At 45.1% G+C, this 12651-nt stretch overlaps 1 protein-coding gene across 7 annotated transcripts in view; it reads left to right on the forward strand.

The window, feature by feature from the left end:
* The window catches only part of Mast4 (microtubule associated serine/threonine kinase family member 4), a 591291-nt gene that overhangs the window by 380324 nt on the left and 198316 nt on the right, over window positions 1-12651 (forward strand). For 2 of the 7 annotated variants that reach the window (XM_037209461.1, XM_028884817.1), the window contains one exon: window positions 86-166. The exons of the other annotated variants lie outside the window; for them this stretch is intronic. In XM_037209461.1, the coding sequence (XP_037065356.1) occupies window positions 86-166 (81 nt within the window). The remainder of the gene's footprint in view (window positions 1-85; window positions 167-12651) is intronic. 7 annotated transcript variants of the gene reach the window in all.

Here is a 12651-nt window from a genome sequence, read left to right on the forward strand (position 1 = left end):
GGGGAGCATGGCCCCTCCAGTGCGCTACTGCTATTTGTACTGCAATCATTTCTCCCGCTCGGAATGATGTTATTTTAACTTTCAGTCTCACTCCGAGGAGCCTGAGTCCGACCCCATCCAGCCCGGGCAGCCCTTCAAGCCCTCTGTCAGCCTTTCGCTTCTGGAGGTAAGCAAGCGTACCTAGGGCCTGCCAGGACTGCTTTCTCTGTGATTCCCCAGGACCCACCCAGTCCTGGTACCAGGCGCAGTGAGGGAACTGGTGGACTTTGCCCGCTGGGTTACGTGGAAGCCACTGGAGAGGCTTGCTCATGGCCTGTAGTGCGTCTCAGGAACATCCCGTGGTCTTGGGTTCCTGTCCCTTGGCTTGCGTATGTCTTATAGGTTTTCATGGGAGATAACTTGGGCCAGGAGTCAGGGAGAAGGCTGGGCCACAGATATGATCAAAGTACATTGTATGAAATTCTCACAGAATTGGTTTTTTAAAGAAAGGAAATGGTCGTCAGTGAATTTTTTTCAGTTTTGATCTATCTCTTAGGATGATACAGCTTATTACAGTTTCTACAAAATTTCCTAATATATGTTATAATATCATACTGTCTGTTCCCACAGACTATTTGATACACTATGATTTATGGGATAAAGTATTTATTTAAAGGGTTTGGTTGTTTTTTAATCTTCTTTTCAGACTCTGACTTAAATACCCCCCAGCCCATAGACTGATTTCAGCTCATTCTCCTCTGTTCCATCAGAGACAACATCTAAAGAAACCCGTGATTGTGAGCTCTGTCACTGTGACAGATCCCTGAGCTAAAAGAACTGAGAGGAAAGGCGCGCTCTGGCTCCTGGTTTCAGGCCATTCCCGTGGAATCTGAGAGAAAGAATTAATTAACTCTGGAGGTGAATGGATGACTTTGAACTTCGGTGCGTCTTCAGCTGATAGGATTAGACTTATTATTATGAAAGTGACATTCAGCAAGAGAGATGAGGCCGAATATGGTGGGGGAAGCGACGCTGTTCATGCCCCGACAGCAAAGAAGCAGAGACAGTAAGAGGTGGGGGACCCAGCAGGCCCCCTGTTCCCATCAATTGGTCCCCACCTCCTACTTCCCTGTAGTGCCATCAGCAGTCGACCAAACTCAACGTATACACTTTGGGGGATGTCTTGACTGCTCATTATGAGGCTGCAGATAGAAGACACTAACGTTGCTGTATTATGATATATGACATATATTCTAATGGACTTTCTTGAATTTAGTATCTTTGCATCTCCATGTGTCTAATCAGAATATTTACCCCAAGAACTCAATATAGCTATTCGTTTTTAATCTTAAGGAAAAATGTAGAATCAATCTTTTGGTGGAAGTTGACTTTCAGTTGGGAAAGGCAGCTTAACTTTACACTGATAAGTATTCTATTTTGTATAAGCAAATGAATACAAATTTTGCCATTTGTGACTAGTGCCTTGAAAATACTAACTTATAATCTTTGGGTGGTGTTTATGTAGTTTCATACATTTGTTTCTGTCATAATTATAAGGTTAAGATTGAATGGAAATATATGAGAAAGTTGGTTAGGGAGATGAATTAATGATGTTGAACTTTGATTCTAGTCTTCTGCTGATAGGATTATATTAATATAAAAGTAAATTTTAACTTGAAAGTTGTCTGTAATCATTTTTATAAAGCCTCATCTAGATGTAATAGATCCTATAACATAGGAAAATATTCTTCTTTCCCTGGAGAATTCCATTGCTATTGTAATTTGTGCATATGTGGTGATTTTAGCATGAGATATTGAAGTTTCTTCTAAGTACCCATACTTCCCTGTGTCTTTCCTAAGCCAGTATTCCTAAGCTGCTATTCAAAGTGCAAGCAGACAGAATGCTATGGTAGCCGAGGAAGGTGAAGGTCTTAAGTGTTGTGGAGAAAAGTTGTATAGAACTAGCTGGACCACAAGATATCCTGGGGGTTCAGGATTGTGGGAGTGGGATAGGAAGAAAACAAAACAGAAAAGAGCCAATCTAGAAGACAAGGAAGTGTATTAGAAAAATAGTGTGTCTGCACTGGGCTGAGGAGAAAAGTCTGCAGATAAAGGAGCTTGTTGTCAATCCCAGTGACCTGAATTTGATCCCCAGGACCCATATGATAGAAAGAGAGAATCGAGTCTTATGAATTTTCCTTTGACTTCCAAATGTGTGCTATGACTTGCACGCACGCACGCGCGCGCGCGCATGCAAGCGCGCACACACACACTCTTGCATGTACGTTCACTCTTACACAGACACACGCACACACATACCAGCATATATACACTCAAGCAAACGTAATAACAAATTTTTTGAAAATCATGAGCTGATAGGACGATTAGGAGGGTGGAATGGAAGAGAAATGTAGAGTTGTTACTAGAGAAATTGTTAGAATTTGCTGAGGAAGTAACTCAGTTGGTAGCATGCTTAATTAATTAGAGCATGTATGAAGCCCTGGATCTGACTCCCAGCACCAGTTAATGTGAGCATGATGGTGCAGCCTGGAATCCCTGCACTCTGGTAGTGGAGACAGGGGGATCAGAAATTCAACGTTGCTCTCAGCTCCATAGCAAGCTTGCGGCCAGCCTGGGATACACGAGACCATCTCAAAAAATAAGAATATAATTAGTTTGATTTCGGGCCACGTTATGTAGAACCTTGACTACTCAAACTAACACTTCCGCCTGCTGCCAGCCACAAAGGAGGATTGCTTCTGTTTACGAGAGAGCAATGGTAACACAAAGAGGGGATGCATAGCTTCAACTCAGACTGAAGTCTCCACGTCTCTCGATGGTGAGTGACTTCAGACATCCACACTGCTATGAAATCATCTAAATAGAATTTTAATTGTCTGGTTTAGGTAGGCCTTGTGACCTCCATTTAGATTCTTTTATTTCCCAGGAGCCTTGCTCAGCAAATGGAATGCAGTAAACATTTGAGAAATGTTTATTAAAGAATAGATGAATGGGTGAGAACTAGAGATGTATTAACTTGTATGCTGCTAACAAATCAACCACCCAATTAAAGTGCAGCAGCTTAAATACAAAAAATTGTGTTTATCACTAGCCAACCTAAGATTTTGGAAAGGATATGCCCCATCCAGGGACCAACAGTGTCTGTAACACATGCCTTCAAGGCTGTCTTAGGCACAGAAACATAACTGGTGGATTGGAAGTTCATAGAGAATGGAGCATAGTCATGCTGTTGCATAGTCCATTACTAGGAACGTGGTGTTCTGGTCACACCTAATGAAATAGGGCTTACTTGGATTTAAGGAAAGGAACAACTGGGTTTGGTAAATGTCAGTCTCTGTCACAGAAGTTCATGAAAGAGAGGTGTATATTGTAGATATTCAGTAGATAATTTTCAATGATTGATAGAAGCTGAGGTTTCCATCATGGATGCCTGGACTGGAGCCCAAGAGAGCAGAGTTTGGAGGAAGGACCATGTAATAGTGATGAGTCTGTCCTAGAACACATAAAGACTCTTCTAGAAAGGGTTATAGGATTGGCAGCTTGGACATATGCTTTTCTGATAGCGTGCTCTAAAATGTGTGCTCTAAGGTGATGGTCTGATATTATAAATTGTAGGAATATAAATGTGTTTATGACATTGAAAAATACATGTTTTACCACCAATGCCTTTCTTCTCTCTTGGGCTGCAGCAGGGTCACCTTTCTTCTTCCCTGTGCCTTTCTTGTGAGTGAGTGTGAAGGTGTAGGGGAGAGTGACAGCCTTGCCCTTTGAGCTGCTGACATAGGCTTTCTAAATATGGTGGTGGAAGCGTCTGCTCCTTTCATGGTAAAGCCCTGGAGGCAGGCTGTGCTGACGGCTGAGTCAGCTCTCCATCTCCTGCAGGTCCCTATGGGCTTCTCCAGGTCAGCTTTTCAGGCGGCTGGCCAGAAACGAGGGCTGGAAGCTCCCAGACAGCTAGCTCTCTTGCCCAGTAAACTTTCTGTCTGGGAAACGAGGCCTGGGAGTGTGGGCCCAGAGGCCAGCAAAGCAACTTTGGGCCCCATGTGAGAGGAAGACTTTCTTAGGAAGCTTTCTGAAGATGTGATAGGACACACACACACACCAGACTGTCAGTTTCCGGGAGGGGGTGTGGGGGTAGGGAGCCTTAGTACATGGAGCATGAGGCTATTCCAGAGGCCCTCTGTCTTCAAATTCTGAACTGTTTTGTAGTCCTCCAGCCATCCTGAGAAAAGAGGTAATACCAACACATATCTTAGTTCACAAACAAATCAGGTGTGAATTTAATTCTGAACATCAGATTATCAGCCACCAGTATACATGCCTGCCCTCTCCACTTCTGAGACAGCCATGACAATTCAGAATTGCTCATGCTCCTAGTGCTTATGGTGTTCAATTCCTTCTCCTTGCTCCTCCCAAGTCCCTCGTCTCTCTCAGCTGTGGTAAAAAACACACGTGCTGCATTTCCTGTTTAATGTAATGCTCGTTCCAGAGAAGAGCAGTATCATTGTGCTATGGCTCTACCAGGCAGAACATACTTTGTCTACTTTTTCACACACAAACACATTCATCAGTCCTCAATAGTTTTGATACATTGCGAGAGAGGCTCCATGAACAGGTGTTGGTTGAATGGGTGGCTGTAGTGAGTGTTGTGGCCTAGGACTTGAGCCTGGCCCGATTTTTTTTTTTTTTTTAACCTGTGCTCAAGACATAACATACAGTTCTGTGCCAGAACTGTGTGTCTGAGACTGGTCCTGACATCTTGAGATAGCTTGACTTGCGATTCTTCCATCAATTGTAAGTGCCAGCTGTCAAAATGTGGACACTGACCAGGGAGCAGCAATCATTAATACAGAGAGGACAATTTAAAGAGGTCTGACTAATGAAAGGTATACCCCAGAATATGTTAGAGGTTATGAGAGGATAGGGTGAAGGGCAGAAAAGGTGGTCTAGAAATCAAGGTATGACACATGGAGGAAGAGAATGAGCTTATACACTCTGGAGGGAAGGACCAGTCTGCCTCACGTTTTACCATATCTCTAGTCCCCAGGACAGTGCCTAGCAGGTACTGAGAGTCCCGGACTTACAATGGCTTAGGGGGATATGGACTTTTCCACAGCACAAAAGTGGATGTGTTCAGTAAAAGCCATACTTCAAGTTTAGAATGTTGTTCCTTCCCAGGCTTGTGGTGTGAAGTAGGATCTTGTCTTTAGTGCTGGCCAGCAGTCGTGAGCTCTAGCTCCCAGCCAGCCTTGTGACCAAGAAGGAGAAAAGTCAAACTGATGCCTTTTACTAGGCCATGAGGATAGTTGATTCTGGCATTGAGTGTGGTTCTACTGAGACAGAGCCTTATCACAAGCTGAAGGGCATCAATACTAGATACTAAATAAAGACCTTGGTGTTGATTGTGGTGTGAAGAAAGTAGAGAAGGGCCCGAGAGATGGGTCAGTGGGTAAAAGTATATGCCATGGAAGTATGAGGCCTGGACTTGAATGCTCTAAACCCATATAAGAACTGGGCATGGTGTGTACACGTCTACAATCCCAGCATCCTTGTAAGGGGATGGAAGAGGGCAGAAGCCCCGGAAGCTTACCAGCCAGTTAGAGTGGTGGAAGACGTAGAAAAGCTGCCCAGAGACCCTGTCCCAGACAAGGTGGAAGGCAAGGATTGATACCTGAGGTGTTCTGTGACCTCTATGCCCGCACCAAACACCTCTGACCTCTACACAAGTGCACCCATATTCACACACACACACAATTGCCTGCATATGCAAATATACACAAAAAGAAAGAGACAGAGAGCTGTGAGTGGAGGGTCTGGAGCTCCTTGTAAGAAATGGAAGCCTTTCCGTGAGTTTGTCTCTGAGTGGGTCACTACTGCCCTTGGTCTGTGGACTCCTTTTCTATAGTCCTTTGCAGATGTTCACTTCATGCATTCGAGTCAGCTGGCAGATCCTGATGTGTCTGAGTGTTTGACTGTAGAGACTAGGACAGGGCTCGAGTCTCGGTCAGTATCTCAAAGCCTACAAGCTTTGTGACCTTGAGTCCATTGTGAACTTCCTGGACCTGTTTGTAGAGTCTCCACCTACAAATCACTGACCTCAGTGGCAACTTATGAACAGTCGCGTCTCCTTTTTGAGTGTAATTCATGGTAGCAAGAATGTGACACGTGTTGTTTCTGGGAGTGGTGGGCAACAAAGGCAGACGGTGCCTTAGCAGGGAGGGCATTAAGAACAATGTCAGCTAATGCAATCCTTCCGAGAGCATTTGTCTTGCTGCTGGAAATGTTACTGGGTATCCACGGCTGCCTGGATTCCCTTCCCTTCACTTGTTGCCATGGTGAGGGGCAGACATAGTGTTTACCAAGCGTGTAGCAATATGTTCTGATTCTGTGTCTCCTTCTCTCTGGGAACCTCACTGTGTCCCTTTCTCACTAGAATGTCACCTGACTGCAGAACCACTGCACCCTTTTAGTTCCATTCGCCGTTAGGATGAAGGCAGCCACTTGTCTTTTTAGCGTCCCCTCCCCTTTCCCTTTGGAGAGCACATTGTAAAAAATCTGGGAAAGCTGGCAGCAGATGGTAGGTTTCTCTGAACTCTAAGATACAAGTTCCTGTGCTTTTGTGAATGTGATGGTTTAATGAATTGCCTTATATGTTCCTGGGATTTATTTCTGAATTATTCTCTGGCACTAAATCTGTGTCATACATTCACTCTGCGTAGAGTGGCCCTGCCAGCCAGAGATGATCCCTGTGGTACACACTGTGCCGACCTTGTGGGCGTGGCTCAAGCCGAGGTGGGAAGGTTGGCGGTCTCAGATGCTGCTGAAGAGGTGGCAGAGGCAGTGTGGACAAGCCTGTTAGCATTTCTGCTGCCCCCACCTCCCCCCGACTGCCACATTTCTACAGATGTCACCATTGGGAGACAGCTGTTGTAAGAATGCAAAGGAGGACTGAGATGCTCTCTGTGGTTCCCTGGGAGGGATAAATGCAGGCTAGTAGATTTCACATGGCATATGCAATGCCTGAGGATGCATAAAACACACTTGGTTTCCTTTGGTTTTACTGGAACATAGTCGTGCCATGGAGCCAAATGCTTGTTATGGAGTCCAGGCTGTCCTTGAACTTGAAGTCTTAAGCTTTAGAGTCCTGAGTGGTAGGATTAAAGATGTGTGCCACCACACCTAGCTTAACTATGTATGTATATATGCACATACTTATATATTATATATTGATGGACATTGTAACTTCATAAGCTCATTTGCTATACAGAAATACAATCTAATTAGGGGACAAGTCTTATAAGATTAGATGGGAAGCAAGGCTTTTGAGGGCAATGGAGTCTCCGGAATATGTCAGACTTTGCAGACCCTCTCTGTATGCGTACATCACTGTAGGCATGTACCTGACCCGTGGGACAGCAACCGGTCCTTTGTCCCGGTGATTACGTTTACCTGTCACTTGCTTACGTCTTCACATTCACACGTTTCTGTTTACTGACATGGCTTAAACACCAACACCAGTAATCTAGGTGTCTGCGTGTGCAGGGGCTTAATTTCCAGCGTTGTAGAGAGAGCTTACCCCATGTCCTGTGCTACTCTTGGCGATTCACACATGGGCACTGTGTCGAGGAGGTGGGAACTGTCTTTGTTTGACAACTGTGGCACTGGAGGCCCAGAGAGAACTTGTCTGTAGACAGCATTTCCCACTTTGCCCAGGTCCAGACCTTGTTTGCCTTTGTAGTAGCTCGATTGTAGTGTTCTTCTTACACTTTGACATCCTCCAAATTCAAACTACAGACTGTTCCTCTTTCCCGGTGTGTCGAGTCTCCTCTGCTGTGGTCCCTGCTTCAGCAGCTGGCTGCAGAGCCTGCTTGTTCTTCTGTGGCCTATGCATGGTCTGCCCCCCTCCCCCAGCAGCCACCTGCAGTCACTGCAGTTATGTTTTCAGAATAGACTATTCCATTTAGAGAGAGGGAGTTTGTCAGGAACAACCTCTGCTTGGTTCTGTACGCATGATTCCATCTTCTGCCCTCTTTACCCTTTGAAGATTATTTTTAGAGAGTCTAGATGTTGTAATGTGGGTCAAATTGGGTTCATTTGGCAGCCAGGCCATGGGTCCGTCCCAGAAGCTCCCAAGATCTGTGCCGTTGCCAGCTGAGCGGGATGAACCAGTTCCCTCAGCTGGGCTGACCTTCTGCTGCCTGGGGTACCAGTGTCCTCACCACTGCCATGACCTTTGGAGGGTCCTCTGAGCCCTATTAGGAGGGTGTCCTCTTCACGACTGAAGAGAGAGTGCCATTCCATTTGCAAGGGGCCAGGACGCTCCTCTGTGCCAGGCCCTCCTAGCCTTTCCTTTGGCCATAGCAGCTCTCAGTGTCCATCATTGAGCTGTTTGATGGCCCAAATATTCTGACGACTCCACTGAACTCACTTTTTGAATTTGGATTTTTATGTTGAAATTAACTGTATGGAGCTTTCACCATTGTCTCTTACTAGTTGCTCTTATGGTAAGTGGGAAAAAAAATAAAAGAAGAAGAAAAATAAACCAGTATCCACTCTGTCAAATGTGTGTATGTGTATGTGTTCCATCCAAGTGAAAGTGTGTGTGTGTGTGTGTGTGTGTGTGTGTGTGTTTCTGTGTGTGTTTGACTCAAGGCTCTGTCTTGTGTTCCATTTTTTTGACTAGAAAACAAAATGGCATTCTACATCTTAAAAAAAAAAAAAACAGCAACCCTGTTTCTTACATTTAAAAAATGTGGATCCAGCCATTACCACCCACCGGGCTGATGAGAGGATGAAGATGTGATATTCTTTGGAAGCATAGGTTGGTGATACCATCGAGCACAGAGGTTTCTCAGCTAGAGGAATCCTCCAAATGCAAAACCGAAGGCCTCTCAGGGTTCCCCTGCAGCAGCATGGATAATAATACCTCGTGGGGGTGTGGTGAGAATTAATTAGGGAACATTTGTGAACTCTTCCCAGATGAGTGCTCTGTGTTTCTCAGCTATGTATTGTTCTTGGAAACCCAGCACTCAAAATGAACTACCAGGTCCAGCCTTGCTGCCGAAGACACTCCATATTCTAATTGTATGTGACAGAGGATGATGAGGGCTGATGAGCTTGGTGTAGTTGTGCTGATGACCCCACGTAGAAAGGGAGATGAGCTGCATTCCATGGAGTCTTCTGCTTTTCCACATTCTTTTCCGTGACATTTGCTCAGCAGAACCGTTACTGTTTACAGGCAAGAAGACATTATAGAGATACCTCAGCCGGGCGGTGGTGGTGCACGCCTTTAATCCCAGCACTCGGGAGGCAGAGCCAGGCGGATCTCTGTGAGTTCAAGGCCAGCCTGGGCTACCAAGTGAGTTCCAGGAAAGGCGCAAAGCTACACAGAGAAACCCTGTCTCGAAAAACCAAAAAAAAAAAAAAAAAAAAAGCCGTGTGCGCACGCTTTAATCCAGCACTCGGAGCAGAGCAGGGGATCTCTGAGAGCGAGGCAGCTGGTACAATGATCCAGAAAGCGCAAACTACACAGAAAACTGTCTGAAAAAAAAAAAAAAAAAAAAAAAAGAGATACCTCAAAAAGGAGAGGAGCATTTATTTTCTCACTGTGGTATTGAAATTTATTTTATGTAAAATACAGATTTGCCTATACCCCCTTAGACCAGACTCTTAGTCCTAAACTCATTACTTTTATCAGTTTTGTTTTATTTATTTATTTACTTACTTGTTTGTTTGTTTCGAGACAGGGTCTTACTGTATAGCTTTGGCTGGCCCACTACTCACTATATAGACCAGGCTAGCCTTGAACTCACAGTAATTCTCTTGCCCCTGTGCTTGGCGCAAAAGTTATCTTTTGATAATTTCTAAAGTTAATTTCTTGCCTTTGGAATGTCCTCTTAGTGTGCACATGCATGTCGGTGAGGGTCTGTATGTGTGACCGGTTGGGAAGTCCTGTTAACGGTATGTGGTTAGCTTTGGCAACATTGCCCAGCCTAGAATCACCACCTGGGGTTTGTGTAGTGAAACGGAACTTACGTGTGACTGTGGGAGAATCATCTTGATTAGTGGGAAGCTCACCCACTGTGGATAGCACCTTTTCCCTGGGCAGGGGTCCTGGACAGTATAAGAATGGAGAATGGGACCAGTATGCATTAGTTCATTGTCCTTTGTTCCTTCTTGACGGTGGATATGATATGACCAGCTTCTTCGGGTTCCTAACAGCCCTGACTTCCCTGCAATGATGGACTCTAAGAGGAATTGGGAGCCAAACAAGCCCTTTCCCCCAGAGGTCACTCTTTGTCAGGGTAGCTTAACACCTAACAGGAAACGATGACAGTCCACCCTGCCTCTGTGATGGACTTCACTCCCCTTCTCTTCTGGTTAGGAAGGCAAAGACACTTGCTCATAGGAAATACATGTTCAAGTATTCGCAGGTTCTGCATCTGGATGCTTGAAAATCCCACTCAGACACACAGAGGAGTTGGAAGGGGCAGGAAGGGTGGAGTCGACAAGCTTAGCCTAAACTATGGTCACTCCTCCATAGATGTTTGCAGGAGCCTCAGCCAGCTCGCCGCCTCGTCAGCCTTTGTCCTCTGTCTGTGTCTCCCTCCCGTCCTCTGCTCAGAACCTTCCAGTGACTCCCACCCTGGCTCATGTCCTGTTTCCCACCACGCCTCATTCATCTTCTTGGGCCACATTGGTTGTTCTTGACTATTCTATGCAGGTTTCAGTGTTGGAGCTTAATGGGTTTCTACTCCTGGAATGTTCTCTTATTTCTTCAGTTTAAAAAAAAAAAATCCAAACCTCCAAAAATTTTGGAAGCGGAGTACAGTCCACAGCCTTGCTTGATCAACTTGCTTTGCCGGCCAGCACTCACCATGCTGTCTACGACCCCCTTCCTTCCCGCTCAACTCCTGTGTGTATTTGGGAGTAATTTTCAGGCATCCAAAGTATAACCTTTGAGTTTTTAGCATGTATTTCCTATGAACAAGTGTTTTCCTTCCTGACCACAGTGTAATTGTGTTACCCCCAAACAATGGTGACATCAAAGGCCTTTATCTGTGCCTTTTGGTGGGGGAAGAGGGTACAGCTGTGCAGTGGTAAGATATAAATCCCCATTACCTATTAAATAGATTCACGTGGGTTGATCATAATGCAACTGTCTGTAAAAGTCTTACTTGTATTTGTTTTTATTTCTAGTGGTCCTAGGCATCAAATCTGGAGTGTTACGCATACTAGACAAATGCTCTGTCCCTGAGGCCTGAAAATTGCTTTTGTTTGTTTGTTTGGTTTTTTTTTTTTTTGTTTTGTTTTGTTTTTTTGCTTTTCTATTTGTATCATTTTGCCTTAATTCAGGACCCAATTAAAACTCAAAATTTCCCTTTAATTGTCACACGCCTTTACCTCTTTTAGCTGATAAACTTATCCATTTCCATTTCCCTTCTTTTCTGAACATTGACGGTTTTGAAGGGGGCCCCCACTCGGTAGTGGGGCACTAAACTAGCCACAGTCTACACTGTGTCACGGTTCCCTCCTGCTCAGCACCAGGTGCAAGACACTTGGCAAGAGTGAGTGGAGATATCCTTACCAGGGAGCCTGAAGCCCAGTCCCTGGCAAGAACAGATGGGGATGTTCTTACACGGCTTCATCAGGAGGCCTAAAGCTCAGTGCCTAAAGTTCCCTCCACTCCTGTCCCTCTTGCTTCCCTCAACACCCCCTAGGGAGATATTTTGAGTTTATGTGAATATTTTTCAAAACAAAATTAGCTACACTGGATTTGACATTCATTGATGACCTTGTTTGGATGAGTTATTGTACTGAAATTTGTCACAGTTTTTTCCAATTCTGCCTCTAATTCATCAGCTGGGGAACTTTCTCTCCTTCCTTTCCCCTCAACTTAGGGCATGTTCCTCTTAACTCATATATTTTCTAAACAAGAAAATAGAAAACAAAACTCTATTTGGAATATAATACTTCACAACCTCTGTTGGGCCTCCATGCTGTCCTAAGATTCATCAGTGGGAAGCCTTTTAAGCTGCCTCTGGGTCCTTCTGACATGACCCCATTAGTCTTTGAGTGTGTCCTCATTTTCTAGCACAACAAGATGTTCTAGCTGTCCAGAACAGCGAAGGGAACACCCACACAATGCCCACGTGGTTCTCTCCCCTGCCGTCTGTACTCAATGTCACTGCGACAGAACAGCATTCCCCTGCCGCAGCCTGAACACGTCTTTGTCCTCTTTCACTGCCTCATGACACTTCCTCCAGTGCGTGTTCTCACCTGACATAGATCATTGGCTGCTCTTGGCGTTGATTGTTTCTGACCACAATAAGACCTCCAGGTTAGCCAGAACTTGCCCCTTTTGTTTATTACCTGGTCCCCAGTATGGGATGCATACTACACTCTTAACAAAGGCCCGCTGGAGAGATGAGTGACTTGACCCATATTGCCAGCCCACATCAAGCTCTTCTGGATTATCTGTTGATGAGATGAATCAGACAGCCTGCAAGAGGCTCCCAGCCATTTGGGAGGCGTCCATTGTAAATTTTGAGCAGTTCCCTGACTTTGTCTTAGGGGTTACTCGGAACTGTTACCGACCACACATTACAAATGCCGCTCACTGAAGCACTTGGCAGTTGACAGTGGAGCATT

The sequence above is a fragment of the Peromyscus leucopus genome, chromosome 11 (assembly GCF_004664715.2).
Source record: "Peromyscus leucopus breed LL Stock chromosome 11, UCI_PerLeu_2.1, whole genome shotgun sequence".
NCBI classification, from domain to species: domain Eukaryota; kingdom Metazoa; phylum Chordata; class Mammalia; order Rodentia; family Cricetidae; genus Peromyscus; species Peromyscus leucopus.